The sequence below is a fragment of the Cebidichthys violaceus genome, unplaced genomic scaffold, assembly GCF_023349555.1.
Source record: "Cebidichthys violaceus isolate CVI_PGR_0920_01 unplaced genomic scaffold, fCebVio1.0.p SCAF_6, whole genome shotgun sequence".
NCBI lineage: Eukaryota > Metazoa > Chordata > Actinopteri > Perciformes > Stichaeidae > Cebidichthys > Cebidichthys violaceus.
In genome coordinates this window covers 5,294,267-5,307,699 of record NW_027176816.1, presented here as the reverse complement: position 1 = coordinate 5,307,699, position 13,433 = coordinate 5,294,267, and the positions used below count along the sequence as shown (strand labels likewise).

General features: G+C 42.5%; 1 protein-coding gene across 2 annotated transcripts; it reads right to left on the bottom strand.

Moving 5' to 3' along the window:
- Positions 1 to 990: 990 nt before the first annotated feature.
- Positions 991 to 13,194, bottom strand: LOC137889421 (protein Wnt-2b-A). Of its 2 annotated transcripts, none has more exons than XM_068733273.1 (5): positions 12,577 to 13,194; positions 9,777 to 10,009; positions 6,107 to 6,384; positions 4,665 to 4,929; positions 991 to 2,155 (listed from the first exon to the last, which is right to left on the bottom strand). In XM_068733273.1, the coding sequence occupies exons 1-5, from the start codon at positions 12,756 to 12,758 to the stop codon at positions 1,926 to 1,928; spliced, it is 1,188 nt and encodes a 395-aa protein (XP_068589374.1). In that variant the 5' UTR covers positions 12,759 to 13,194; the 3' UTR covers positions 991 to 1,925. The 2 variants fall into 2 exon arrangements, with proteins under 2 accessions (XP_068589374.1, XP_068589375.1); XM_068733274.1 differs by having other exon boundaries at positions 9,789 to 10,009.
- Positions 13,195 to 13,433: the final 239 nt, after the last annotated feature.

The following is a 13,433-nucleotide window of genomic DNA, read 5'->3' as shown; positions in this document are numbered from 1 at the left end:
TCCGCTAGTCTCATGTCAATGTGTCCTTGAGCAAGACACTTAACCCCAAAATTGCTCCCGTAGCTGCGTCTACGGTGTAGATAGCTACTGAATTGTAAGTTGCTTTGGATAAAAGCGTCTGCTAAATGACTGTAATGTAAAAAAAAATATGGTTTGCTGAGTAAAATAGCAATGAATTTATCATTTGTGTTTACATGCTACTTTTTGTCTTAATTTTTTTACTGGTGTGCAATATCCCTTTAGATTCACGTGAACAGGAGTCCCTGGGCTCTATTGTAACAGAGACTGAACTGCACTGAGAGTCTGGATAGCAGAGGGGGCCGAGGCAGAGAAGATTGCTGGAAAGTATTCCCTTTGATAAGCCGGCCAAGAAGCCTTTGATTAAATGTGGTCCCAGCAGGAGCCCACACTAGGTCCTCTGTGGCACGACCATGTCCAATCACCAGCTATCAACAGCCCTGGGTAATTATAGCCATCTAGTCATTAGCCTGGGACCCACCTGGAATTCCACATAGCGAGGGGTAGGATGAGGCCAGCAGGGGTTGGGGTTTAGGTTGGGCCTTTAATCAAACACTTCCCTCCTCTTGACAGATATAACACACCACACCCCAACTCACAAAGAATCAGCCTTTGTTACCAACATAGATTGTATTATTATTACTGCCCCAGTGTCTCTCAACTCATGCAGGTGAGGAGCAATGCAGTGTGTGTGTGTGTGTGTGTGTGTGTGTGTGTGTGTGTGTGTGTGTGTGTGTGTGTGTGTGTGTGTGTGTGTGTACGTGCGTGTGTATATGTGTGTGTGATGGGAACAACATGGAAGGTTATGACAGCAGTACAACGGGAACTTACTCACTATCCTGCTCGATCACACTGATTAGTTCTGTTCTGTCTGCATCTAGTCTCTTTCTTGCCTTCAACCTCTATGTTTGTCTGTCTGAACAAAAAACAAATAATCCAGTGTCATAGTAATGCACCATATATTTCATATGAACATCTGTTTCGATAAGGCAATATACACAATGTTATACAAGCAAGCTGGAGAGCAGAGAAGTGAAATTTGTCCGATGTTGTGGTGGCAGTTTGTCATCTTACACGCTGAAAACTAGAGTACACTGTATAATCATAATAATTGGAGTGCTCTTCTCTCTCCTTCTGTCAGCCAATGTAGTGCAGTCTCATCCGCAGATGAGAAATGAAACAACACTTTACATTTTAAATAAATCACTTTAAACAGGTTTTTGTCTTTTTCCTTTTTCTTTTTTTACAAGTCCCAATGACGCATCCGTCCATTTATTCATCTAGTGTCCATCTCCCTGTTCTCTGGTAGTCCTCTGCCTGGACTTCTGTTTGGCCACACAGGGCCACGCTTAGATGTCCACTTCTCAAAGTGCACTTGTCAAGCTACTTCCCAAAGTCCAACCAAGTATTTGGTAGATAAAAGTCTATTTCCCCCCCAAAAAAAGAACATTATGTGAGTATATGATGTTGTTGTAATAATACTGGATACGTTTTAAGGCTCAGTTAATGTAAAAATGTTTCTTTAAAGCATCAGGAAAGCAGCAAACCATTTTAACCCAGTACCACACGCTAGAAAAAAAGGCCTTCTGGACTGAATCTTCAATGAAAGTCCAATCCACCCTTACCCCAAAGTCTTCACTGGTTTCACCGTTCATCTGATTCCAGCAGTTCAGTCACAGGGCCATTCACAAACAAGGGCTAATGGATGTTAATTCATATTGATGGGTACTGAACTATAGTGCTTTCACAGAGACAGGTACAAAAGCCATGCAATGATGAACCGAAGTTGGGGCAGGGGAGGGCAGAGCACTTTCGGACAAACTTTCCCAGAATGCCATGTTCCACAGGATGTCCCATAAAGGAGAAAGGGGTGGGGTTGCATTAGAGGGGGCAGAGGGGGCACGTCCTCAGGTCTGGTCCAACCATTCAGCTCGCTTGGGAGCTTTGCACGTGTGTATGTCCACAGCTTCCTCACAGTCCTTACACTCCACGGCGCAGCACCATTTGAACTTGCACTCGCACTTAGTGATTTGCTTGACTCTCGTAGTGTCGTAGCCCCGCCCACAGCACATGACCTCACAGCCATCCGTGCCACGTGATGTCTTGTTGCAGACCCGCCCAGCCGTGCCCAGGGAGCCTGCACAGAGCACAAAAGAGTTAGCCAAAAAAAGCTCAAAGTGAACTAAAGTTAGTTTCTGGTCTTTTATGTTTTACTTTTCTGACAATTCTTCTACTGAAAACAACAAATAAACATTCATCTGCAACTCTTTTGATAATCCGTTAATAGCTTAATACATTTTTCAAGTTAAAAAGCCAGACATCACCTAGTTTTAGCTTCTCAATAGTGGGCAATTGCTGAAATTGAACATCTTTATATTTGTTACTATTGGCTGGACACAACAAGTGATTTGGCTTTCGGAAATGGTAATGGACAATTTTTTTCTCAGAAAGAATAGACAGTGAAAATGATCTGTTGAGAGCTGGCAGTAGCAGCTCTCTGTGTGGACACCACAGGCTTATGAGCCGCAGCAGTTGGGCTGTGTGGCCGTGCTAACCTGCTAACATGGGCGCCAAAATGAAAAGCAAGACGTGTTGTATGTCTGTGTGCTAAAACCAAAATGTGTGTGTGTGTGTGTGTGTGTGTGTGTGTGTGTGTGTGTGTGTGTGTGTGTGTGTGTGTGTGTGTGTGTGTGTGTTAATCATGTTAAAGACTGTATTGAAAAATCCATGTTGTGGCCGAACGTGACGTCGGGGATCAAACCGGTATACCACCTACCCTTTATTTGATACCTTGTGATTTTAAGTTTACAATTGTTTTAACTGCAGCTCCAGTGAAATGTGTCCAGTGTGGAAGTGTTCTTATTACATAAGATTGTAACTTTGTCACACCTGATATCCTGATATCCATGAATATATTCAATCTTTCTAATATTTTTGATGTAATCTTTGCTGTATGAAAAACGGGTCACACTAGTTTGCCCTCCCTGTCCATTTTGATACCCCACCATTCAACTAGTGGCGTTAATGATGATTTCAATTATCATCATTATTGTCATTTTCACTGAAAAACATTAAAACACTTATGGTGTAATTTGTGTGTGCGCCATCTCTGCAGCACAACAATATTGAATTTGAAAATTTGTATTTTGATATACCCATTTCGCCTGCTTCGATTTTAAAATGTCTGTAGGCCGTATTGCAATTTGGACACAATTCAAATTTATTGTGCAACCCTACTTTGCAGCCATGTTGCCAACATTTTGTTGAAACTTCTGTAGTTCTTTTAACCAAGCGAGAGATATCGTAGATATTTCCCACTCAGAATTACAGCTCAGCTACTCATAATTACAGTTTGAAAGATATGATGCGATGGCATTATCCCTTGACAGCCTTAGGCTTGTTGTCAAAAACATGAATGCTAATGATCAAATGGAGTTAAGCTCAGGATATACTGTAAATAAGTTGATGTTCCAGGCTGGACCTTTAGTAAATTTGCGTTATTACAAATATCATAGTTTCACTTTAGCTCATTTGAACCATTTGGTTCAATGTTGGATCTGTAGTGGAATCACCGTTGTTGAATGTATTTTGTAGTGTTTAGCACTCTGGATATTACCTAATGCCGTGGCATATTGTCTGTGTCTTATGTGAATGGCATCCCCACAGAGATTAGTGCTGGTGTTTCGTGTGAGAAGCTCCCTGTTTGAACTGCTACCTATCACAACAAGCTGCCCATAGAACAACAGACCCACACACACAACTATGCAGTGTTGGTAGAGTGGCCTATAGTTACACTGCCTTTCCCAAGCCACTGCTCCCTTTGAAGCCACTCTCTGTATGTGCATGTGTGTGTGTGTGTGTGCATGCATGTGCGTGTGAGGGTTAAATGGACAGTGGAGCGTGACAGACAGACAGGCTCTCACACTCTGAGGCCCACTCTGCCCTCCAGCTACGCTTAGTTCAGACAGACAGAGAGGGAGAGACTGTGACAGACAGAAAGAAGTGATTTTTTTTTTTTTCAAATTAGCTGCTTGTGTCCCTAGGCTGTGGATTCCACTGGGAAGGTGAGAAAGAGGGGGAGGATGGACGATGGAACGAAGAGAGAGGACAGACAAAGGGAGCGAGGAAGAACTGGACAGAGCTTCTGAGTGATGGAGGCAACTATTGTAAAAGTTGGTTTGACAGTGTTTCATCCATCAACCGGCCAATCAGAAACAGTCATAACTAATTGGGTGTAGTGTGCAAAGGTTGATCAACACTTCCTCTGACCATAGGTGTGTGTGTGTGTGTGTGTGTGTGTGTGTGTGTATATATATGTATGTGTGTGTGTTGACAGAGACTGATAGAGGTCAGGTGGTCACAGAACGTCCCCAGGGTACAAGGATATTACCTTCCACTGACATCACACAGGAGTCCTGCTGTGTTATCTGACTACCATTACACACACACACACACACACACACACACATTGACATTCACACACACACACACAAACACACTAGTCATGCATGAACATACACACAACATACACTTAACACCCCTAAAACATAACACAGTCGAGACAATCCATCAACGGCCATGAGAAACTGCCTTTCTTCGTCTTTCAATCCAGTCCACCTTCTTCTTCTCTCTTTTTGCCGTCTTACCTGCTGTTTTGTCTTGTAGGCAGTAATCCGGAGAGTTCTCAAAGTAGACCAGGTCATTCTTGGTGGCCTTCCTGAAGGCTTTGTTAGCGACAGCAAAGCCTGTCCCATCCTGATTCATCGTCACCTCGATGGCCCCGTTGTATTTCCTCCTCAGGTAGTCACCGGTCTTCCTGAAGTCTGACATGGCCATCCAACATGTCCGCAGTGTGCAAGAGCCGCTCACACCGTGACATTTACACTCCAGCTTCATGAACCGCTTCACTGCCTTAAAACAGAGAGAAATGGGGATTGTGTGTGTGTATTTAGCCATCTTGACATTTGGTTTTACATGTTCTGTAAATGCAGCATTAAGACATAAAAATGTAACCTAATTTCATAAAAACATATTTCTCACCTAATGCTCTAGTGGTATTTAGTTCTTGTAGATAATGTTTGGTTTCATCTGCAGAGGTTTCAAGATAGATATCCACCTCTGAGATTTCTGCCTGCACTGCAAGACAATGGAGGTGAAAGGATTTTCACCCTGGATGATCCACAGATCTTAGTTTCATCTGAGCTACTAATAGTCCCTTAACTGTTGACAGTGAAGTCCCTGGATTACCCAGAGATATGGAGACACTTTCTGGAAAGATATGCTGTTGAATTCTCTGAAAGTGTTTTTTACCGCGGTGAGCACCACAGACAAAATTCCTTTTACCGACATTGGGCTGGCGACAAAAAACTCAGATCCACTTTGTATTAACATGTGATCTGTAACTGAAAATTGTATCTGTATAAGAACACATGTCAACACAAGGTGTAAATGCAAGTCTGTCACCTCTACAAAAAAAAAATCAAGTTCTGAATTAAACAAATCTGAATGCAACCCTAGCTAGTTTATCATATCTCCTAACAGTGCATGTAGGAACCCCCCTGCTGCAGCACAGGACACGACCCGTGAACACTTATACACTGACAATTTTGAAAATGAAGAGGTACAGATCAAATATTTAATCTTTTCTCACATTCAAACTGTAGTTTGAAATTCAAATAAAAATGGACAGCCCTAAAATGCACCCAGAATGCATTGTAATTTGGAATGGCAATGTATTGAGATTGGATCCCAGCAAGGTGTTAATGCGCTCTGTACAGTTTGTCTGCGTTGTCTCTAACAAGTTGATGGGTCACGTAACTGCATCAACTAGTTTGTCTGCTCCACCTACATCATTATAGAGAATCACAGTGCAGATGGAACCTTGATAACAAGAACGCTTAATACCAGGAAAAGGTTATCATTACCAACATAACGTTGCCAGAATCGTTACCAGGTGTAAATGGGGTCCAAGATGCAGATTTAACAACAAATAAAACAAAAACCTGCAAAGCTAGATATATTACTAGATGTAATTGAGATTTTTTTTTGTTATTTGGGTTAATTGATGCCGCTGTAATCACACACTTACTGTTCTGCCACAGCGGTTGTTGTGTAGGTTCATGAGTGCCCGTGCATCTCGGACTGTCCTCTCTTTGGCATCTATGAAGGCTTTGGCAAACTTTATCCCGTAGTTGATGTTATCGCTACAGCCACCCCAGTCAAACTCTCCTCTCTCATCGCTAGCCCGTCCCCGCTTGTGCGGGTCACAGTTACACGTTTTCAGCTCCCCTTGGCTGCAGGCGCGAGTGAGCGCATACACCACTCCCGCTGAGGAGATGGCGTAGACGAATGCTGCTTCACGACTGCCTGAGAAAGAGAGAAAGCACAAAAGCAAAAAATTATAAAATAAAAAATATAGAGTATAGACTGAGGTAGAGGTTGAAATAACACAATCTATTATTGAATACAGAAATTGTAGTTACTGATATCATGCAATACAATAGATTTTGTGCGACCTCAAGACCTAAAAACTGTGCACCCCACATGCATGCACAGATACAGTTAATGCCATGACCAGGCCTGGGTGTGAGCCATCAGAACATGAGGGTGCAGCTGACGGGGGCATATCAGGCCTGATGTGGAGTATAGGACAGCTCTGTTTAAATATTATCATGGAAATAATCCCAGCTGCGGGGCTCTCCTCTGCTCACATAAATTGTTTAAATACAGACACAGTGATACCCCATTAATCAGCACCAGGGTGATGTCATGACAGCATTTTCTACCATTGCTGTGCTTTTCTGGTCTCTTTAGTTCCTTAGAATATGAGTCATCTATTGTGTGGCCAAAGACACATAGAGAATTAGATATAGTGTTTAGTCGCAGTTGCTTTTTGCAGCGCCCCTGGGAGTGAATACCTTTAAAAGACAACAGCCAGAGGCAGAAGAGCTTGTCCATCTTTAGTCACAGCCTAACAGACAAATGTGGTTTTCACTTGGTGCCTCTGTACTCAAAAGTTGAAATGACTCAAATGCTGTTTCAGATAGAAGAAAATTATGCACCTGAAATGAGATTCTAATGAGAAATGAGTAAATTAATCTTCTGTATGAATTGGCTTCTTGTGAAGTAAAAGCCAGATACTGAAAGCTGTATATTTTAATTACACTGCCCATATAAAAGTCCAACTGGGAATCTCCGGGAATCTTACGGGAAGCAGAGAGCTCCACTGTGTTGTTGTTAACGTCATATCTCCGAGTGTGGAGAACAGCCTCTGTGCTGCAGTGTTATTAAAGAGAAAAGCCATTGTTATCTAAACGCTGCAAAGCCGCTGCAGTGTGAGTTGATCAGCTGGGCTTATGCGTTGGTGCTCCACTCCACTAACATTACCTAGAAGTCTCTGAGTGAGGGGGTACAAAGAATCCACAAAATACTTCACTTTCGGCTTGCAGAGCTAATTATTAAAAACATTAAATAAAAAATGTGCCCAATGCTTGCCTGTTTTGAAGATGAACTACAAAATGTACTTGCTGTCCATCGTCTGGGTGCTGCACTGTGCCCTTGCGGTTGAGTTATTTTTTTTGTACATCAGCTTTATAAATAAATGTATTTAAATTGTCAGGGCTCGTGATGATCACCTCCCTTGACCCCTGACAACCATCTGGTACCAATGCTATGAAACATGACACATCATCTCAAAAACTGTGGGTTGAATTTCTATTACATTTACTGCTGAGGTTCGTGGTTACTAGAGCATGAGTCCTGATATTTTTTGGTGACCATGCAAGCTTTCCATCTTGTGCCACCAGCAAGCCATTTTGTTACTGATACACAAGAAACATCAGTATCTAATAAAACTCATACTCATGCTCCCCAGATGATGAACTCTTTCTATTTCGGACCCCACTTGAGGTTTCCTTTAACACAGCCTTCAGGTTGAAATGTCAACATTGAATACCCAATAACTTATTATGTAATCAGCAGGTTGCTGACAAGACATTCAGCTCCCAAGAGAATAAACCATTTTTAGACCTTGTCAACATAGAATGCCTTTCAGCCGTGTTTTTCAGTCATCCATCTCACGTGCAACTGAAATGCCCAAGCTTGAATCAAACTGTCTTTTTTAGGCTACAACGGCCAGCCCCAGTTTGTATTTTAATCAATTCAGCGGTCTACACAGGGCACATAATGGCTGGTGTTTCACTTGTACTTTACACACGCAATATGACGCAAATATTTGTCTCTGAGCGCTGCCAAAACATGCATGACCACAACTGTCTCTGTTTCTAACCATGCTCACACACATAATTGTTTTAGTTTGATCACAACCTCAAGGTTGCTGTTTTGGTAATTTGAATTTACAACACTGTACTGCAAAGTAACACATAAAGACATGAATGAAGCTATATTTCCTATTTTTAGGAATTGGGAAATACTGAAGTAGCAGCACTTTAAAATAACATCACAAAAACTAAATAGTACTGATAATAAATGAATAACAGTGGGGAACTTTTGTATCTGAAAACAATCTGAACCAGCCAAGGCTAGATGAGATTGTGTGGTCCAACCTACTCTATATTCACTGGAATGTCCTATTCCATCTGTAGGGTGAGGAGAAGGGGGCAGTGGGTGCTGTTGAGGTGGCGTGTGTGGGGGAGGATGGAGGAAGGTATTGCTGGTCATCGTTCAAATCTGCGCTGTTTGTCTGACAGTGAGAATATCTCTCTAAATATTTACATCTACATTACTGTTTATTCCTGTCCTCCACACACGCAGCCTGTATCTCCATATCTCCTGTTTTTTTCCATGCATTGTTAACCCCCACACACGCTTAGGATGGATGGAAGAGAGACAGTAACACTTCTGATACTAAGTCTGTAGAGACAAGCACCTCATTTTATGCAACCTGAATCCAGATTCACTAGAATGAACTACTGTAAATTTAGCCTTTACCTTTATGCCTTGCTCCAAAAGCAACAAAGTCAAGAGAAAGCATAGGCCACAACCATAACCCCAAAGATGTAGCACCAGAGAGTCACTCTTTGTATTAGTCCCACTGCATGCAACAGTGACTTACAGGTGCATCACTGCGTACATGCCCTGCATTCAGAATGCAGCTGTAATGATAAATAGTGGCTACTGCAGTATTATTGCAAAATAATGTGTGATGGACAATTTATAGAACTTTTATCATTTAATCTTTCATGCAAAATAGCCAGCTGGCGGAGGACACCTTTCCTATCAGGTGTTTTTACTGAAGAGCCCCTGTCGCTCTATTATTCAATAAATAGTCATGATTCAGACAGTGTGCTGTTATAAAACTCTTCATAAGGAGGAAATATACATGCACTGTCTACAAAGAGAGTTGAAAAAAATGTATGTTGTAACATGCATGTGCGCCCGTTTGCATATGTGTAAAGGCATGAATCTATTACACAGCAGAGAGGTCTGGCAGGAGTGGAAAAACAAAATGACGACAAGCCTGCGTCTTGAAGCCTGTGTGTTTATTGACGAGGCGTAAGGCATTACAACAGTCCATTAGCGTCTATAAACACGGAGCACCAGTATACGTGAGAGGGAAAGATCGGAGAAAGAACAGAGTGAGCGGAGATGGACGGAGAGAAGAAGGGAGAGGCCGTAAAAATGAAGGAGATGGAAGAGAATGAGGAGTGAGATAGTTGCAGATGGGGCTCAGGTTCAGACTCAGGATCTCTACTCTTTGGCCACAATCAGTAATTAGACAGGAAGATATGTAGACACACCCATTGACTTACTCCGTAGCAAGACACGTCCAAACACGGTGTGGTCGCGGTCCAGTGTGCTGCAGTTCCAGCGGTGGTGTCTGAATTGGTGCTGGCACTCTCTGATCCACTCTTTGGTGCCCTCGCCGATGGCCTGCATGATGTCTGGGTGGCGCTGACAGAGTTGCCGCTGCTTGTTCACCAAGCCTGGGATGTTGTCGCAGATCACACGGGCCCCCAGTGCACCAATGTACCTGAAGACGCAATAGACACAAGAAACGTCCAGGTGGTTTTGAACTGAATCCACACTAACTTCATTTAAAAAGGATTCATATGCAGAATACAAAGTCACAGCAGTGATTGATTGTATATTGCAATTAATTAGTACACATAGGCGCCCTCATATGGTGGGGATTTACAAATGTGGATACACACACACACTCGAAGGTGTTGAGTGGCGTGAACGAGAGCTGCAGTAACAGTCCTCTGTGAGTCAGAGTTCACTACACTTAATAGTTTAAGGTTTGCGAGCAGGAGGGGAGTGGAAACCATTTACTCCGCTCTCCAAATAAATAAGCACTTAACCTCTCCCCACAAGTCCTGCGTGTGTATGTGTGTTCAAATGTTTCCCAATGGAATAGTTGAAATCATGTCGTCACAAATCAGAGCACGGAGTCTGGGGCCTCCAATAACCCTGTCAAACTAAGTCCCCATTTACTCACTTTACTCCTCTCTGTCTTCTGCCTGTTCGCTCTCATGCTCACCATACCCACAGTTCTCTTGCATGCCTCCAATCTTTCTCCCTGCCCTGATAAAGGAGACTCCTACAGTATCCTATCAAGATAAATGCTGCTTTGAGATTACCACAAAAATATTACTCGAAACCTAATTGTGCGTGCATTAGACCTCTTGCAGCTCGGTGGCTGCAGGGTTTTGGCGGGTCAGTGAGTGGAGGTCAGGGAGCGTGTAGCTGTGTGGTCGTGTTTTACGAGGTCAGGCGAGAGGATGGAGACTGGAGGCTCTCTGCTCCCAAGAGTGGGATTAGAGAGGAGGAATAAGAACAGAGTGCTCATCAAAGGAAAGAGCCAGAGCAGCAATTCACACTTAATTTTCTCTCTGAGAGTCAGGAGGACTTGTGGATTTAATAGGATAGTAAATCATTATCCACAGGTCTAAAACAACATGCTGTAAAGCCCTGCGACTATACTGTGAATCATAGAAGAAAGACAAGTGGGACACAAATGGAAGGCTTTTATTGACTTCTGATGACGCAGCTGATACTACATCGACCTCTGTTGCTATGTCATCTTCTCAAGCCCTATTGAATCACAAGAAACACTAAAAAAAGATTAATAATCTGCTAATTTTCTTAAATGTTATCAGTAACTTTTTCTATTTTACAAAAAAATCTAATTTCATAAGAACGCATGTATTATGATGTCTTTGTATTACATTATTTATGCTTTTACACCTTTCTCAAATGGCTCCAACATCCCACTATATTTCCGTGGTAAAGCCCCGGATCTGTCCATATCATCACTTATTGTACACCCACAGAAATGTGATAAACAGTTAGAGACTGTATCCCCTGCACTAAACTCCCCTCAAAGCCAATACTGCCCAGCCAAAGCCTCTACACACACTGGTCCCACTACTCCCCATAACTGCTTTTAATCTACACAAACTATTAGGCATTCCATTACCCCCATACCCGCCCACACACAGACACTTCTCTCATAAACACACTCACACACATGGACACTTTCACGTATGTTATTGCGCAGGCAACGAGATATTTTGTTCACCCCTCACCTATGCTCTAGATGGCTGGTTTTGGGGTATTTTAGTGAAGTAATTTGCGCGTGTGCGGTACCTGGTGAATTAATGACTGCTCTGCCTTGTTGAACGCAGGCCCCATCCTTTGCTCAACACGCGCTCAGCCAACAGCGCCAGTATAAATTACATTTATCGCTCTATTATTATTACACAATGTGGCAGGCCAACAAACTGACATGAAGAGAAAATGCATTTCAGGAACTAAATCTTAAAGACGCTTGAATAGTTCAAAAACTCGTAAAAAATAGGTTATTTTAATGTTCCATCGTGTTTCTTACTCTTTTTTTCAGGAGCAAATCATTTTGAATTAAATTAAGTGATGACAGATACAAACACATTTGCGTTTCTCATTGCAGACGTTTCCCCATAAAAATCACAAGGCAACGCATTCATTCGTGACAAATAATAGAATTTTTTTTATAAACCGCAATGTGTTTAAATGATTTGCTGCAAAAAATGCACAAATAAGACCAAGAATGCTAAAGTTTAAAATGTTACAATATTGATGCGAAAAGCACTGTCGGCACATACAGTGACTCAGCGATAATAAATTATCAAAACCCTCAAACCTCATAACGGCCTTGACTGTCTGAAAATCGAGCTTTGAATTAATTGGAACGTGTTTTTCTTTTGCTTTTGGAAAAAGGTTATTAACATGGTCAACATAAGTGAAATTCGTTGGTAGTTTGAATCCCTGACGTTTCTATCGAAAGACCAGCTCCATTTGAAATGATTAAGATCAATGATTGATGTTCAAATCATGTGCCATTTCCTTCCCTTTTACAGTTAGGCTCCTGATCAAATTTAGTTATTAATAATAATAATAATAATAATAATTATAATAATAATAATAATAATAATAATAATAATAATAACAATAATAATAATTACAATCATCATTTGGGGTACTTTCAGTTTCTTCCAAAAACAAGTTCGGATGTCAGGTAGGCCTGTATAGGTGTGATGTATGCAGACAGTAACTCACCACCATGAAGAGTCCACCCGAGGCGTCACCAGCAGCAGCAGCAACAGACACGCACAGTAAATCCTCGAACTGGCACCGTGGTTATGGCATGAAGAAGACCGGGGTGAGAGTTTGACTCCCGGCGAACCACAACTCCGAATCCGGGAAGCCCGGAGGCTCAAAATCCTGTTTAAACCCAACATGACTCTACGCTTTTTTTTAACCACGAAAAGATCCCCAAAAATAAAAGATTTGGGGTGGAGCCCGGCTTTAACAAACAGTGTTTGATGTGATGTAGGTTAAGCACCCATTCAGAAGGTAGGCCTCATTATCCAATATGTAGCTCCATATTAATAGCGCGACTGTCAGGAGTGAGAGGAGCGCGTTTTCGGTGCCATGTGCGCACCAGACTCTCCACTGAGCACTTCTGGCTGCCGACAGGAGGTTTACCTGACCACACGAGCAACAAGTGTCGTTTTTTTTCACCTCTCCAGTCAGGTCCCCAACACGTATCCTTGATTTTGGCTTAGTTCAGAGGCAGAAATAGGATCCGAATCACAGCTGGAGCCAAAATATGGGAGTTGTGTGACTCGCAGCAGTTCTGTCGGCTTTGTGACTCTGTGCTGGGTCGGATGCTTACACTGGACCTCTCCTTTATCAGTGCGCTGTGGACAGAGTCAGAGCTGGAAGGGAGGGAGAGAGAGAGAGAGAGAGAGAGAGAGAGAGAGAGAGAGAGAGATGAGGGAGGGCTCGCTGCTGACGGCTCCTCTTGCCCATTGGGCAGATGCAGGGGTTACAGAGTTTGAGGAAGGAGATATTAAAGAGGGATGGATGGAGAGGTGTGTGTGTGTGTGTGTGTGTGTGTGTGTGTGTGTGTG